This window comes from Phalacrocorax carbo, chromosome 2, assembly GCF_963921805.1.
Source record: "Phalacrocorax carbo chromosome 2, bPhaCar2.1, whole genome shotgun sequence".
Taxonomy (NCBI): domain Eukaryota; kingdom Metazoa; phylum Chordata; class Aves; order Suliformes; family Phalacrocoracidae; genus Phalacrocorax; species Phalacrocorax carbo.
Window position 1 is genome coordinate 160,940,743 of NC_087514.1, and position 17,196 is coordinate 160,957,938.

Below are 17,196 nucleotides of genomic sequence, written 5' to 3' on the forward strand. Positions count from 1 at the left end.
TCGTGTTCCAGCAGCTGTTGTTAGGCCTGGCTATAAGCGGAGATTGCTCCGGTTCCCCTGTTGCCACCAGCTCCCACACCGTGCCCGGAGCAGGCAGGGCATGAGCTCCCTCTGCTGTGAGACTGAAGTTATGGAAAGGAAATAAACTTTAAGAAAAGCTGATGAGCAGGGGAACTTCTGTTCCCAGTGTAGAGGAACATAGAAAACAGGATGTTATAAAACACATTAAAAAAATCCCCAAATATTTCTCCAGAAATAGTGGGTACAACTACTGAGTCGGTGCCTGAGCCAAGTTTTGTTCAACAGCTCATGAGAGAAAATCTTGCAGTCCCCATGAAATCTGTCAGTCTTAAGCCACACAGCTGCAAGAGGTTAAGAGGAGCTACTCAGGGAAACTGGTTACTTCCTTACAAAGGGCGACACCACTCCACAGGTCACGGCCCTGCCAGGTAGCTCCTCCTGGTTTTTAAAACCAAAGCATGGGAGATAAAAGCCGAAGCAGCACGTAGTTACCTTTATTGCCTGTGTGACACCCGCATGAAGTGACAAGCAGAACACAGTAGGGATCCATGCACTACAGATACATAAGTGACCCTTAGAAATCTTTCAGAAGAAAAGGAGAACAGTTTGTAAGTGGATACCTCCATAACCTCAGGAACTTCATTTCTGATTTACAAACTTTTTTTTTTAAAGCTGGTATTTTAAAATGGTATAGAAATGCTTCTTTACTTGAATACTAAGTGAATTAACTTATTTCACAATAAAAATATAGTTTAGTTCTATTAAATTTTCTTCTGAAAATAAATGTTTCTATTCTTCTGCTATGACGATAAATTACAATGTATCACAAATGTAGGCTCTAAGCAGATTTATAAATAAGCAGGAATTAAGTGTTCCACCTATAGTTTAACTGAATCCGAGGCATTTAGTAAGAGATAAGCTGAAGGTGCATTTATAATCCAAACTCAATTTGTCAAGGTAAATACACAGAACTGAAGTAGATGCAATGGGATTTAATGCTGTGGTACTTGTATATAGGATAAGTATTCATGAATGATCTGTTCCTCTTCCTCCAGCGTTAAATCCAGATAATCCTCTTCATGTTCAGGAATATCCTCTAGGATTTCATTGACTGCATCAGTCTCCATGTCTTCATCTGTCGGTGAACCCGAAGAACCTTTCAGCAAAGAAAAGCAGCAGTGAATTCAGAGAAGTTGGTACTTTCCCTCTTTCACCTGTGTGACTGCTCCGCAAGTCCGTTACTGTAAAACTACCTCCGTTAAAGCAGCTCAGCAAAGGATATTGCGGGATACGGCAATTTTTTCACCCTATAATTTAACGTTGTAGGAAAGCCCTTCGCTGTACAGCGGAGATCGCTACAGCTCTGACAAACAATGGGGTGAAAGGAGAGAAACAACACATAAGTTTTTGCTAAACGGCAAGTATCAATTACAATTCTACCACATAAGGGGTACAAGGAAGAAGTACGTGGTCAAATCAGGTGACTGTATAGCACAGGTTTGGAATAAACTTTGGCCATTAGCAAGCCAAAAAATCATCGTTATCAGCAGCAGGTGCCAGGAAGATGCTCCAGCAACTTAGTACTTGCTCTCTGAAGGAGTACAGGTAGGGAGAGGTTGGTTTCTTTTTCGATAGAACAAGTCCAGTCAGACAGGAGAAGCTAGAATTGCTTGTGGGCTAGAGAGGGCCACATGTTCCTCGCCGGGGAAGGACGGACGCAGACAGCCGAGGCCCCCTGCCTGGTGTGCCAAAGCCATGGCCCACTCTGCAGCCATTTCCTCTCAGCCCTTCCCAGAACGCCTCCGAAGGGTTACCCCTTTCTCCTGGGACGCATCCATCTCACGCACTGCCTGCGGCCGACCCCTACGGTTCCGTACGTGGCTGTCACTGACTGCGGGGCTATAGCTTATCCAGGGTAACGGATGCCCTGCCTGTAACTACGTTACTAATAAAAGTAATCTGGGGCATTACTCGCGGCCCTCGGCCAGTATTTAAGCAGAAATAATCACTTAATCGTTTTGTACAGAAGCCAAAAGAACAGCCTTCCCCCTTCCCTCTCCTCTGCATGCTGTATGCAGCGTTTCTTACCTGCAGAGTCTGTAGGTGAGTCTTTTGATGAAGCCGATTCTTCTGATGGACTGGACCCTTCTGGAGACAGCTGCAGTGAAGCAGGAAGAACTCCCCCATAATGAGCAAGGGTTTGGGAAGCTACGTGGATGTTGCCTTTGAAGACCTTTAAAGCTTGCTCTGCCGACTCACGGCTGAAACCCATGTACATCAGCTACAGGAGTGGGGAAAAAATAAAAAGAGAAGTCTGGAGAAATGCAAGCTCATCCAGCACCAGGATCTGACAGGAATCTGACAGTCATTCCTCTCGCAGAGGAAAGCGCTGCATGCCAGGAATTCCAGGACACTGACTCAGGTCACTGCACTGTTGTTAACTGTTCCAGTAAACCAATTAAAGAAATGGGGATGTGAAGCAGAATCAAGAGCCTCTTGTTTAACAGCAGACCAATTCTTTTTCTGTTTTTCAAAAAGAAACTTCAAAGCGCTGCAGTGTTATCAGGAGCGAGCGTGCGCTACTTACTTTTTCTAGGCAATACAGTGTTCTTGCCTATCTGACACTGACTACGGAGCCACACTAACTGCGGAGGAGTTTTTCAGACAGCCTGCGATGAGAAAGATGCACTCCAGCTCTTTCCCTTGTGCACTGCCATGTTTAGACACTTGAAGGAATTTCTCATTTGCTGTCTTTTTTGGGATAGAGCGTTAGAGTGCACAGACTTGCTCTGCAGCGGTGCATGACAGGTTGGTGTAAAGGGCAGGAAGTACACACGGGTTACATCGTAGCCTAAGCGTGACCTCACTGAGAGAGGCAGATGCCAAACAGCAGAAGTGTGACAGCTGAGTGACGTGGTCAAAGAAAATTTGTACAGTTTGCTTAAGGAATACCTGGTGTTTCTGAATTACGCCTTCAAACACAAAGACTACCAACTCCTAAGAAAGCAAAAAGTCTAACTTACATGATCAATACTTTCCTGGGAAACCTGGAACTGGTCCACGGCCGCAGGATCATCATCATCATCTTCCAACAGTAACTCTGGATTGTCGAGAATAAACTACAATAAAACAAGAGAGGGATCAGAATAGAGAAATACAAATATAACAGTCCTCGGCAGGACATGCATTTAGCCCAATAGTGGGTAGAAGCAACTCTCAGCCAAGTCACGGGATATCCTTGGGTCAGGAAGTGGAAGTTCAGTCATTACAGTTCAGAGGACGTAGCTATGAACTGACAAATCTAGACTACAGAAGACAACACTCTGCTACACAATAAATAAAAAAAGCAGACAAGGGATTTTTGCACAGAAGCACTACTCCTGAAAGTCACTTACCTTAAAGGCTTGGTCCAGGTTTCCTTGTGTATTATGAAGAGCTACTTGAGCAGCTCTCTCTGAATAGCCCATACTTTTCAAGGTGTTTATGTCTTCTAGTCGCTGCCTTCTCTTAGCTCTCTCCTCCCTCCTTATCTGTGCCTTTTCCTGCAAGAACACAGCCATTACAAAGCTCTCTGCGCATGGGGATGCTTCAGCCTTCCCTTACGCACACAGGGTTTCTTGGATTTACTTCTTTGAATTTGAGTATCTTGAGGAAAAGGGAATTTTTTTTTTTAAATACAGCCTGTGCTGCCAGACACTCGTTACTAAATAAAGTTGCATTTCCATGAGGGAGCACTGTTGCCGTACTTCCGCTCCGCAGTCTCTGCGGATCGGATCCTGTGCTGTCACAGCTATTATAGGCCCTGTGTGGTAAGTGACAAACCCATTTGGCAGATGGACCTGCAGACGAGACTTGCCAAGGACATACAGTCAGAACTGGGCATGTAGCCAACAAGTTCTGTTCAGCCCTTCTCTCAGCCATTTGACTTTTCCATCTACATGCCGCTGTCTGAGGTCCAGAAGTACCACCTCAGCTTACCAAACGTACTTCAGACCTGGATGACACTCTCTTCACTTCATTTTAGCTTTTTTTACTTCAGCATTAAAAAAAAAAAAAAAAAAATCTTTCTCCCCTCCCAGATCTTCCAAGCCCAAAGCCATACTAGGGTGTAGCTTCACAGTTACCCTTGTAGCACTTCGTTGTGCAGCCTCTTGTCTTTCACACCAGCCACGCCCAGGGGCAAGAGCTCCATCGTGGTGGGTTTGTTCCCATACGGAGCATTGCTGACTAGCAAACGCTGGTGCAAAGTCTTCCTATGCACTTCTGCAGTACAACCGCAGGTCTTTGGCTCTCTTGTCCCATCTGTTTTGGGACAGAGCTTCCCCTGTTGTGTTAAGTTTTGGTTTCGAACTCGTGGCAACAGATGTCAAACTGTTTGTGATGCTAACAGTACCAAAGCAGCATAGTCGAAGTCCTTAATTTAGCACCATGTTGCACTAGTCACAAAAGACGTGATCTCATGGACACCCCAACTAATACGATCCTCGATTTAATTCTTTCACTGCACCATACCTCTCTCCTGTTGGTGATAAGGTTGGCAGCATGCTCCACATTCCCATGGCACGCTCGCAGGGCAAGGCGGGCTTCCTGTTCGGAGAATCCCAGGAGCGACAGGCGATAAACTTTATCAGGATCTATGGACAGCTCTTCATATAAACGAGATGCCTGCGTATAGGAAGGAAAAAAATTGTACAACTTACACTGTCGCTAGCAAAGAAACATCTCCCCATTTTCCTGAGGAAGCAAAACAGGGAGAAGGTGCAAGACAGAGCCTAAACGCAGGAGCTAGTGCAAACAGCTCAAAAGTTTTACCTAACGGTGTCCTACCTTCTGAATGTACTCAGCCGCCTCCTTTTCCCTGCCACTGTGATAGTGTCCTATCCCTTGAAGGAGGTAAAGCCGTAGAAATAAAACCTTCTCACGACCGTAGCTTCCCTAAAGAATTGTTTAAACAAGGGAGGGGAAGGGGCACACGGGTAGAAGCATATGGTAGAACATCAATTCATTACCAACAGAACACTTTACACATTTAAAGAAGACATAGCCGCTAATATGTGATGCTTTGTATGTGGCTGAAGTATCGATCTAACACGCTGATGATGTCTGTGCATGTAAATGCACGTTTGCCATGACCTTTGTGTCAGGCCCAATGCTTTCACTGCTGACGACTGCACAACTAGATTACAGGCTTTAAACTTCCAGAAGCCAGTCTTGTAATACTTGAACAATAACTGAATATACGTAGAAAGAAAAAGCCACCCTAATTAAATCAAAACCAGCATACTTTGATATCAATAAGTCTTTCGTGGTTCTCCCCATAGCACCTCTGGAAGCATCTATGCGCTGTGGACAGCTTTTTCTCTGCATCATCCAGGCAGTCCAGCTGCTCCAGGCGAAAGTAGCACCACACTATATCCAGCTGCAGCACTGCGTAATTATCAACGGTGTTCAGCAGTTCTGCGCTACACTCACTGGAAAATAAAACAATTCCTTTGGGGTTTTTGGGAGAGGTTAAGTTTTCTGCACTTTAACACCGATGAAACAACATGCTAGAAATATGCATGATCAGGTATGTAAGAAAGGACACGCTTCGTATTCGAGGTAGCAAATTGGTGTCAGTGGAACTTTAATAAAGAGCTGATCTCCCATTACATTCAGTAATACACAGGGCACTAATGATAACACTGTATCTCAAAGAATTACAGTAGTCATAACTCATTTTGTTACTATTTAAGACAGAATCTATTTAAAAGCAGAATAGAATTAAACCCTGTGTAATCTCTGGGGGGAGAGAGAAACTGTCTTCCTTAGTGCATGTGAACATGCCGAGCCCTGTGCCAGTCTCCTTGCGTGTGCACACAGATGAGAAACAGATGGGCACAACATTACTTTGGGGAATCTCAAAAGAGGAATTTCAGGCTCTGACTGCTGACAGGGAAGTAGTTTACCTGCAGAAACCCTGGTATTATTACTGACCTCAGCTATCTGCTCCACCTTTTACAAGAAGTTACTACTTCACAGGAGCAATTGCAAGAGTATCTGTAACTGTCTCTCAAGCCAATGCAATTTATAGCCTAATACATGAATATTGACAGTTTCTGTTTACGTTGATATGAAAGATTAAATTGCCCAGTGGCAGCATCTATTTCAGGTGTTCTGCACGAAGCCACCTGTCACTGCAAGTCAGAGCCTTTGTCTGCTGTTTCCCATCTGCAGAGGGCGTGTGCTGTAATCCCCAGCAAAGAGGCCCTGATTTATATGCACAGGTAGAGCGAATACTGCTCCTGTATTTGATTAACAGTAAAGAAGAGAGACACAAGGGCTCAAAAAGGTTCTTACCAGAAGTGTTTATCAGCATCCAACAAATATGGCAGGGCTATTTCATATTCTTTCTTCTTCATTAATGCTCTGCCCTTCTCATGATAACCCATTGCCAGCACAAGCGCCTAGAAACACAGATTGAGAGTTGTGGTTGTTTTTTTTTTTTTGCACCTCCCCAGCTCACTTCTGTAACTAAAAAGAAATAATCCAGGTAACCCACTAGAGCCCTTGTTCTTCCTAGAACACCACCACTGGATCAGTTCTGTAAGGGCAGCACTATTTCACATCGCTTCATACTTTTCTCCCATCTACTAGTGTTAGACATTGTCTAATTAAAAGCAACGGATGTTACTGACACATGAAACATTGCACCAAGCTTATTTTATGAATGCAACCCCAGATTTTCAATAATGAGCGATAGAAAGCTAGGCATTTTTCTGTGTGCTACACTTCCCAAGAGCATCAAATTTCTTTTGCTTTGCTATTACAACTATCTTGTAAAACCCAACGATTCACCTCCTGCAAAACCTCAGAACTGAAAATTAAATGTTGAATATGGCAGGAAAACACTCTAGCTCCTGCAGTATGACAAATGGAAATGTAAATAATATTTCTGCACACAAACAACCCGCAATATTTCTTCTCACCCACGTTTAATAATGATGAAATCCTGTGCACTTGAACATTTGATGCTTTAACTCTTCAGGTGAATTACTACTTTCAGTACTTCATCAGGACAGCACGCATTGTGAGAGTGGACAGTTTGTTATTCCAGTCATCCAGGAACTCCAGATGATGCAGAAAACACAGCGTGCCTCAGAAGAGGGAGGGCAGCAGTCGGCACGCTCTGGGGCCTGCACATTTCTTCCTAAGGTATTTTTTTCCTTACTGGATGTAATTCCAAGTACTTGTAAAGATTTTTATTTATCTTCAGCCATCTTAAAAGATAGCATCTATCACTATTCTTCTGCTTCAGCAGCCAACATCAGGTGTGTCACTCCTACTGTAATCCAATCCATACACCCAACCAAAGATATTTTCAGTTGAGAATGTGGAACTTTGTTGAAAGGCAAATGAATTTAAATTTGTGGGGAGTCACAGTGCAAAAGATTTCAACACTCATTGAGCTTCCAACTGAAACTGAGGCCTAATGAACAAGTTATTTTCATGCTGTTCCAGGGCACCCAAAATTTAAAATCGGTGCTAGGATATAACAAAGTTAAAGCTCATCTTAAAACACAAAAATAAGAGCTGGACCACAGAGGGTTCAGTGCAAGATTAGCCCTACAATGAGAGGGCCGTCTCCAGATGACTGAAGTATTCCCAGTTGTAGAGGTCTACTTAAATTTTGTTTCAGAATTATTTCTATTAAGCAAACATCTAGTAGACCCAGGGTTACATCCCCAAAAAGCCAACTGAATTTCAATCCCATGTTTGATCTGCTTCATGAATCAAGCTTTACAAAGTTGTCTTAGAAGCTTTGTAAGATACTTTTACCTACTTTTTTAGCTTGAGGAGGAATCTCAATTGACCTTCCAGTCTGATTAGCTATATCTAGGTATGGAACAGAATCTGGATCCAAGTACTCCTCTGAAAGAGAAGAAAAGGCAGTTTGAGTTAAGTATCACTGAGTAACTCTGCTGTTGCAAGAGTAAGTCAATAAGTACATGGTTAAACCAAAAAGGTAAACATCAACAAAAAAAAAATCAGATTTACTTATAAAGGCTGTGTCTGTGTTTGGGAGAGACCTACCAAACATGGCCCTTATCAGACAAACATGAGGAACTTTTAGAGAGGTCACTAAGGGAAAGGCCCTGTTCACCCAGAAATTTAGACACAACATTAGAAGTTACGTGGATTGTAAAGAATTTTTTTGCAGAAGACAAAACACCTACATTTTACATGATATAGTATTTGAAATGCTTTATCAAATAAAGCATAGAAGTAAAATAAGACTGAGCACAGTTGATAAAATTGAGGAAAAACATAGCTCAGTATTTTCCTTTCCCCACATCTTTAATGCTTATAACCAAACTATCAATTTTGTTTTCACTTCCACCTGATTTAAAATGAAAAGATGCTTTTCTCATAAACAAAAGACAGTTGAGCAGGAGCTTGCTGAGATTAAAAGCCTCTGCTCTGCAATTTTTCTCAGATGAAACAAAAGCGTTGTTCAATCCTTTTTCTGCTTCACACAGAACCTTCAGCCTGCGAGCCCATTACAAACTCCATTCTATGCTCTGTCATTGTGCTGTAACTGACAGGTAGCGGTAAATACTTTAACGAGGCCCTACCCAGGATCTAGGGCTAAATTACCCCTTAAATCCATAAAAGGAATCACTTCTTTCATTTGTTCAAAATCTGATATTATAGTAAGAAACAGGCTGTCACTGACCCTTAAAAGAAGCTTTGTTCAGGTATTTTTGCATTTGGCAGGGATTCATTACATTCTCAGTTTCACAGTTTCTCATTTGTGCATTTTTGAAACAAGAAAATACAGAAATGATTTAAACTCACTGTCTAGCTATGCAGTTCACAAACACAACCTCCTTTTGAAAAATTACTGTTAAATTGACTATATCCCTTTAACTGAATCCACAGTTGCCAGCAATAAACATCAAATGCAACGAGACCAGAACAGCCACGTTACACATGAGAATGACGAGTGAGCTGTTCCGCACAATGAAACCATGGTTACACACAGCCATATCCGAGGTCAACTACAAAAAAAGTGTGTAACGACTTATAATACATTATTGCACTGTGCTTATGTCTGCAATAAATTTAAAGCCTGTTCTCAAAAGTTGTCAGTCCCTTAACCGTCAAGGGCCAGTTAAGTAACAACTGATTCATACCATATCCTTCTCAAAGTGCCAAACGTTTTCTGGGATTCTAGTTGTGTAAGAAGAGTTGGAGTAGATGAGGAAGTTTTAGTCAACCTAAAATCCAGTTTTCAAGTAGGTAGAAACCTAGAAAAGTATAACCTGAAACCCAGCCATGGTACAGGCCCTCTTCTATGTTGAAAGTCCACTGAAGATAATTTTTGATGCACAAGAATGAATGAATGCTCATCTCCACTTCCAGCTCTCCCAAAAGCCCCAACACCCTGCCTTACCTCTCTCTGCTAGAATTTCCAAACCCTTCTTAGTTCTTTGCATCTTGTCCTTTATTTCTTTTTCTTTCCTGCATTGAAGTTCTTCTTCCTGAACCTTTCTTTTAGTTTCCTCATCACTCTGTTCCAGCTGAAGCACCATCACTTTTGCGTTGTGTGTTACACCCTGGCCTTCAAGGGTTTTGCCTGCAAAATGCAGTATGATGAATACAATCCAAATACTCTTTGTGAAGAGAGACCATTTTACACTGTATTGCCATCGGGGAGGGGAACAACACGCACAAACAAAACAACCCAAACAGCCCCTTGCCTTATTGGTACTCTACTAAAGAACTACAGTAATTACTAGACTCAAGAACTCAGTTAAAACCCCTGCCAATCACTGACGTATTCAGCAGAAACTCAGAAATTAAAATCAGACTTGCATCTTAAAAGCGCTTTTTAAGTGACTGGTATGTTTCTTTGATTGCTTTTTTCAAAACATTCAAAAAATATGATTGTTTCTATTTCAGTTCTTCGATCTTCAGGCAAAAACTGGAACAACACGTCCAGGATCCTACACCACAACAGTAACGGTACAGAGGAACTCAGAACTGAATCTCGGTTGCTATCGTCAAGTCCATGGCTCTAATTCTGATACATTCTAAGGGAAATAAAGATGTCAGGTGCTCAGGCCATCAACAGAGAAAGCTGTTGCCATCACTTCCCAACACACATCTGACAAGTTGAACATGTGTAAAGCATTAAAAAAAGGTTTTACATGTGCTGTTACACAGTATGACAATATGGGTTTTTGAGAAAATTTACAGTTTCTCTTAAATATGCATTTTCAGTGTTTCAACATTTATTACAGGATTCCTATAATTGCTCTGATTCTATTTAAGAATTTTGATCGTTATAGTTTGTTACATTTCTTGTAGAGCAGAACCTGACAAACAGAACTGCTATTCCTTAGGAATTTCTGAAATTAACAGAGTTGCAAGAAATTTTTCTTCCTAGACTCGGTAAACTAGAAAATTATCATAAAAGTACACTCAGCTACAGATACATACCCAGGTCAAGCTGCTTCTTATTTATGATTATTTTGATAGCATTTTCTTTCAAGGCATGTTCCTGTGCTATCCTGTAAAATAAATAATTTCACCCATGAATATATATTTGTTAGGCTACACAGTATTTCTGTTAGAATAGCAATAAAATTTAAAAATATGTATGCTCGTAACTGGCTTAAAATTTTTGCTATAAAAGGCTGCTAGAAGTAAAATAACATCATCAGAAAGCTTTGTATACCATATGGGGAAAATCTGGGATATAGAAAGGGAAGAAGCAAAACAGAAAATAATCTGATTTCATTAGGCTTAAAATCCACGAAAGAGAGAAGCTAGTGTTCACTGTTCAGAAGACCTGCCCAGTTACAGATCATTAGGGCCTTCTCAGGTACTTGCTGGGGATTTAGAGAACTCTCTTCCACAGCTGCAACTTCACAGCTTCTGCCTGTTAAACCACAGCTACTCACTTTGAAGAACTCCCGTACAGGGACACTGGACATCCTAGTCAGACATACTGAACAAATGTACATGCTAACAAAAAGCTTAAATCTAACAGAGTGTGCTCTGCTTGTCTTTTGTTTGTTTTTAGGTACTGCACGACAGTATGCTATCTCATTAGAGAAGAACCAAGGGTAATTACACTTACTGTGATCTGAGCTCCTTGCCTGTAGCGAACAGGTTAATTTCCAGTTGGATCTTTCTGCTCTGTAGCGATTATATTTTGAGGTGGAAGAGAGGATGGAAGGAAAAAACCATGATATCAGATACTTTGGACATTTTCTTAATTGTTTTACAACAACTACAATTTCTTTTTCAAATAATAATAATAATAATCATGTTAACAGGGTTATGGCTGGGCATACATATTAGTAATCTCCAGGTAGGCAGTCCTGTACTTGCTAAAAGTAAACATTATAACAGCAGAATATTCAGAATTCGATAAATCTAAATTCAGAAGCAAACAATTTTAAGTGACTAATTTAATTATGCACTTCCAACCTTAATTCTGCTTTGTAATTATGCCATTCACCTGTGACTGGCTAAATTATGATTAATTCCTATTAGTGCCTGTGGTCCCAGATTAGATAAACTAGAATTTTCAATTAATTAATTCCCCTATGCCCAGTAGCATTTTAAAGAGGAATTATAAAATTATGTGTTTGTTTTAACTGAACAGCAGTCACTTAACACCCTCTATCTTTTAGCCCGTCACATTCCCTGGTAATTATTTTTCACTACAGAAGAGAGAACGATTATGATTGTGTGTTGTGTTTTTGCAAGTATTCAGTTAAAAAAAAGTCCTCTGAAGCATCGGTTACTATGTAAGATTTTTCCCAGAAAAAAAGTAAAACCAAACCTAAACCCAGCATTGCCCTTTTCCAGAGTGAACATTCACTTCTGCTGCTGGTGAGGCGACTACAACCTTGAAGTGCACCTAAATGAAGAACTTCCCTTTCACTGTTATCAGAGAGGATGAAGACAGAGCATCGGGGAAGATGCTGCTCCTGCACTTGATCAAAACTAGGAAGTGAGTGGAGACTGCTGTTGTGCTTTCTAGAGACTGTTTTTAAGGGTGAAATACTCCCAGTTAAGAGGCTCTGTATTAGTGAGAACCTCATCAAGGGCCTGCTCTGTCCTGTGACCAACCTGCATAGCACATTTCACATCCTTGTGGTTGAATCCTCTCAACCTTCAAAGCAGAGCAGCTGTATCCAAAGTGCCATGTGAGATCAGTCGCTGGCCCGTGTCAGCCCTCCCACCGTGCCTGGGCCTTGCTCAGCAGGATACCAGGGGGTCTGGGCTAAACTGCACCAGAGCCAATGCTAACAGCCTGACAGTACAGACGTCCATCAAACAGCAGCCAGCCTGTCCCCTACCTGTGTTTAGCTGACTAGTGCGAGGTAGACGCAGAATCTGGTATGGTGACCAGTCTGGCACTGATTTACTTAGATTCACATCATTATTCTGGCGTATTTTATGCATGAAAACAGAGGTTGAAGCCTGGCTTTAAAAGGGCAAGGCTTAATTCAGTTCTATCTTTGTGATGCTTTTAGGAGCCTGACTTGGAAGAGAACAGATGAGTACCACCACAAGAGAAAATCCTGCTTCTCACTTCCAAGTTCAAACACTGGACGCACCTATTCTGAAGTAAGTTTAGTTAGCTGCCTGGGCTGGAACAGTTACACAAGAATAATGCCATCACTGTAAGAACACACTGCCACAGTTAAAAGCAAAACGAGTTCTTTTCAATGTCATCAGCCATACACGGCCTGAGATGACACCAAGTTCAATTTGGTTATTGCACTTAGAGAAATTTTTTTAAAGTTAAAGCTGCCGTTCAACCAAAAGCTCTGGTAATATAGTGATATTCATATGCTAACTCAACCTCCTGCATTCTACAGATGAAGAAATAAATCTGCTCTTTACGGCTAATATGAACAGTTACATCACAAGGAATCAAACTGAACACTTAAATCTACTTTTCTTAACTGAAAGATAATTTCTCATGAAATCCTGAGATTTACTGATCTCCCAATACTACATTCCTCTGCCATGATATTCCCACATACCTGAGAAACTGAAATACACTATAACTCCCCCTCCCCCCATATTTTATATACCTAACACAGATCTCATACCAAAGAGGTGAAAAAGTTGAAGTTAAAATATTTGCACTAGGTACATATCGGGAACTCAAAAGGCCATCAAAGCTAAGCTACTTATCCTGACTTTTCCGCAATGTCACTTACTTTTCTACGAGGCAGATATATATCAAGTCTCGCAATCCCAGTCACTTTAAAATTTTCATTTCCTGTTCCACGCTCAATTGCTTTACACCGTATTTCTTCAAGCATATTTTCTGTATCGTTCTCATTGATATTCAGCTTGGTTGAGTATCTTTGTACAAGCTCCTAAGGAAACGACAAGCAAATGGGTAAATGCGCCAGCAGTACCACATGGAAGATGCATGACATCAACTCAGAGATATTATTTACCTTCATCTCTTTACCAGCTTCTTTTTTTTCATTTGTATATGGTGGTTTCCATAGCTGAATTTTCTCTTCTCTTAGGCAACTTGTCAGTTTTGCTATTAAGTATTTCTTCTGTGCCATTCTTAAAAAAAGACCAAACAATGAGAAAGGAAGAGAAAGAAAAATAATATTTTAATATAGCTTTCCTGTACTAAGATATTGTACTTTTTCAATAAGCCTAAGGGGCCTTTTGGAATTCTGCATAGAAAAGTTGAGTATAAAATGCATTCCATGCATTTTGGTGGGGAGGGGAAACTGAGTCCAAACTATTATAAAAGGTCAGAAAGGGGGTGAAACCTGGATTGGAGCAGGGGTAATTAGAAGCCTCTGTGTTGGGCCTTGTCAATTCAAGATAAATTAAACCTCTTCTTGACCCTTATGTAAGCTGGAATTGCAGAAGGTGCCAATTCATCAAAATCCATGATTCAGTTCTTCTGCCCTGCCCTGGATACGGCTGCTCAATCCACCCCACCTCTAAAACATGTCCTTGCTGTACCTCTGCCTTCCTGCTTCTTCCACTTACCTACTTTAACAGCCTGTCTATGCCACTGGATGGTTGAACATGAATTATTGCTAGCTAAGCACAAAAAAGAAACAGGATGGGAGGAGAGGGGAAGAAAAAAGGAAGGTAGCAAGGTGGGTGTAGGTCTCTTCTCCCAAGTAAGAAGAGATATAATGAGAGGAAATGGCCTCAAGCTGCACCAGGAGCGGTTTAGATTGGATATTAGGAAAAATTCCTTCACGGAAAGGGTTGTCAAACATTGGAACAGGCTGCCTGCGGAAGGGGTTGAGTCATCGTCCATGGGGATATTTAAAAGATGTGTAGACGTGGTGCTCTGGGACATGGTTTAGTGGTGGGACTTGGCAGTGGTAGCTTAATGGTTGGGCTTGATGATCTTAGAGGCTTCTTCCAACCTAGATGATTCTAGGACAGAAGTGTCAGGAGGGCACATCTCAGAACCACCAGCTCCACCGTAAGACCACCATAAGGTAAAGCTCCCTGCCCTCCCGCAAAGTGAGATCAGCTAGAGTCCAAAGAGCAGACAATGAGCTATGCCTCCCCTCCCCAGTCTCAACCATTTCTCAAGCAAACGAGTTTAACAGTATCATAAAATAGTATTGTAAAATTCTGTTTTGACAAAGATTGAGTAAGAGGGTGCCACTTTTCATAGCCCAGGAGATGCTCTTCCCACTGCAGAGCTAGAAAGGCACAGAGCACAAGCAACATAAAGTGCAGAGGCTGAGATCAGAGATGAAGCGTACTGTAAATCTGCCCCAGGCATTACAGTATCTATCACTGGGGAGAATATGACAGATAGCTGAACTGAGCAGCTCCCTGGCTCACAGGTAGGAGTTTAGGCTGAACTCATCACAAGTTATTCTCATTCAGCTCAGAGAAAGTAGCAATCACTGTGAGTGGATCAGCATACCCCTGAAAAAAGAAAACAAAAACCAACAAAACTAAAACAAAGACAAGACAAGAAACAGGGAAGGCAGAGAAAGGGCAAGCAAAGGCAGGTGCAGTGATCTCAACAGAAAAAAAAACGAAAGAAAATTTATGTGCATATTAAAGCATGGGAGACTTTTGGCTCTTAGAAACCGGGAATCATATGGAAGATGACGTCCTTTAATTTATACAGAAAAGCATTTAAAATGTTGCAATATATGCACTAAGGTTGGCATACAAGTTTGATTAATACTTCTCTTTCAGAATGGTTTCATTTTCTCATTCTTGTTTATTAGCACATTGCTCTCAGGAGACAACGGGACAGAAAAGAATCAAATATTTCTATGCATTTTTCAAGTTTCAAAGACTGTTCCTTGCACAGAAAAACACTATGTGAGAGCAAAAAAAAAAAACCGCTGGTAAACATGAAATGTGTGCTAAGTTTACTGTTAAGCCTTACCTCAACCCCAGCTTTAGCCAGCTACAAAGAACCTTTGAATGCTGCAGAGACAATAGCCTCTTCTAAAGAGGAGTCAGAAGGATTGACTGAGCAAGTGGGTAGTTTAACAATCCTTCCTGCTCAATTGCTATAATTTGCATAGTGTCTGTCCAAACTAGGAGAGACATTCTTTTTCTTGCTGGGATGATGTTATTATTTTAGTGCCAAGGCAAAACACGGCATTTACAAAGCAGGAAGCAACAAACATGCTCAATTTTCAAAAGACTGTGTTGAAATTACTAACTCAGCTTTCTCCTTTTCCAAAACGTGCCAAGCAATCCTCATGAACAACCTGTAACCATCATTTTCACACTGATAGGTTACACTGAAGAACCATTTTATAGCTATAATTCCACTTAACGTTAAGAAACAAAAAAGGTATCCATGGCTTTGGAGCACCCAGGAAAAAAATCTAAAATTGTAACCTACACTTAAGACTACGAATTGTAAATACAAGAAGCATTTATAAACTCATCGTCCATGTTTTTATTTCTTACTAAGCTATTAAAACAGAAAACACCACCTGAGTCTCCAACTAAGTTTATTCTTTCCAACCCTCTATTAAAAAAAAAAGTGCTTTCACAGACACAAAAGCTACTATTTTATATGTAACACTTCTAACATTTATCTTAAGTTCCTATTTCACCACAACTAAATTGCAAGAGAATCCTTAGCATAAACACTGGACTTATTTTTACATCAGCCAACACCCCAAGCGCTCCTGACACAATTTCACTTTCAGTTAAGAGATTAAAGGGACTTTCTCAAGATAAATTTGAGTAAACATTTTGAATGCAAGACTGAGCTCCTGTAACTAAAAATGTCCCTTTCTACAGCCAGTTTTATATGTGACATAAAAGAAAACAATTACAGAAATAAGGTTCAAAACCCAAAGCTTTGAGGGAAGGAACAGAGGACTCCGAGTGGTTTACTAACAAAGCAGTACACATCATTTTTTCCTAAAAACAAGGAGGAAAGCTACCTGGTGCAACCACGAAACCCCTCCTTCAGCCACGGAGGGATGTAAGAGACTGAAGCAACAAAACCCCACGAGCCAGGAGCTCAACGAGAGGACGGAAACCCGAACGTTGCCAGTCCCGGCCTGGGGGCTTCTTTGGGCCTCCCCAAGTGCGCATCCAGCCTCTCCCCTGCCGCGACAGCGCCGAGACCACCAGGCACCGGTGTCACAGGGGATGTTTAGGCACGGCCACAAGCCGCCATCCCTTTCTAGGCGCCTCCAGAGCACCGCGGCCGGGGAGCGCTCGGGCAACCGCAGCGGGAGCTTCCCACAGCGGCGGCGGAGCTGATGCCACCAGCCCCCGCTTCTGAGGAGGCAACGACGAGGCGAGCAGGCCGAGAGGACACGGCGGGGAGGGGGCGGGCGGAGCAGCGCCCCCCGGCACACCCCCGGGACGGGGCTCCCGCCGCCTCCAGCCCTCGGCACCCACCGAGGCCGGGCCTCAGGGCCCAGGCGGCCTTCGAGGGGAGCTCGGGCCCCCAGACAGCCGCTCCCCACTACCCTCAGCCCCCGGCGGGACCGCCCCCGCTGAGGGGAGACAGGCGCTTACCTGCGCACCCGCCACCGCTCGCCCTCCGGGAGGTGGGATCGGGATGGGCGCGAGGGGCGGGACCCGCGGCGCCTCGTACCGGCCGCCAGCGAAACAGCAGGGTCCTACGGAAGCCCGGAAGGCGCGGGGAAAAACGGGTGCTGGTCA

At 42.4% G+C, this 17,196-nt stretch overlaps 1 protein-coding gene across 2 annotated transcripts; it reads right to left on the reverse strand.

Moving 5' to 3' along the window:
- Positions 1-493: 493 nt before the first annotated feature.
- Positions 494-17,192, reverse strand: NUB1 (negative regulator of ubiquitin like proteins 1). Of its 2 annotated transcripts, none has more exons than XM_064445087.1 (15): positions 17,050-17,192; positions 13,500-13,617; positions 13,254-13,415; positions 11,150-11,208; positions 10,507-10,577; positions 9,458-9,640; positions 7,844-7,932; positions 6,361-6,467; positions 5,306-5,492; positions 4,849-4,956; positions 4,534-4,686; positions 3,417-3,563; positions 3,045-3,140; positions 2,110-2,302; positions 494-1,177 (listed from the first exon to the last, which is right to left on the reverse strand). In XM_064445087.1, the coding sequence occupies exons 2-15, from the start codon at positions 13,614-13,616 to the stop codon at positions 1,014-1,016; spliced, it is 1,836 nt and encodes a 611-aa protein (XP_064301157.1). In that variant the 5' UTR covers position 13,617; positions 17,050-17,192; the 3' UTR covers positions 494-1,013. The 2 variants fall into 2 exon arrangements, with proteins under 2 accessions (XP_064301157.1, XP_064301158.1); XM_064445088.1 differs by lacking the exon at positions 17,050-17,192 and adding an exon at positions 16,464-16,821.
- Positions 17,193-17,196: the final 4 nt, after the last annotated feature.

Coding starts and splice junctions, on each gene's coding strand:
- NUB1 (XM_064445087.1), bottom strand. CDS start 13,616: ATGGCACAGAAGAAATACTTAATAGCAAAACTGACAAGTTGCCTAAGA. Junction 7,933..9,457: donor GGAAATTCTAGCAGAGAGAG/GTAAGGCAGGGT, acceptor CTTCTCTTTCAG/AGGAGTACTTGGATCCAGAT. Junction 2,303..3,044: donor CCCAGGAAAGTATTGATCAT/GTAAGTTAGACT, acceptor CCACTCCTGTAG/CTGATGTACATGGGTTTCAG.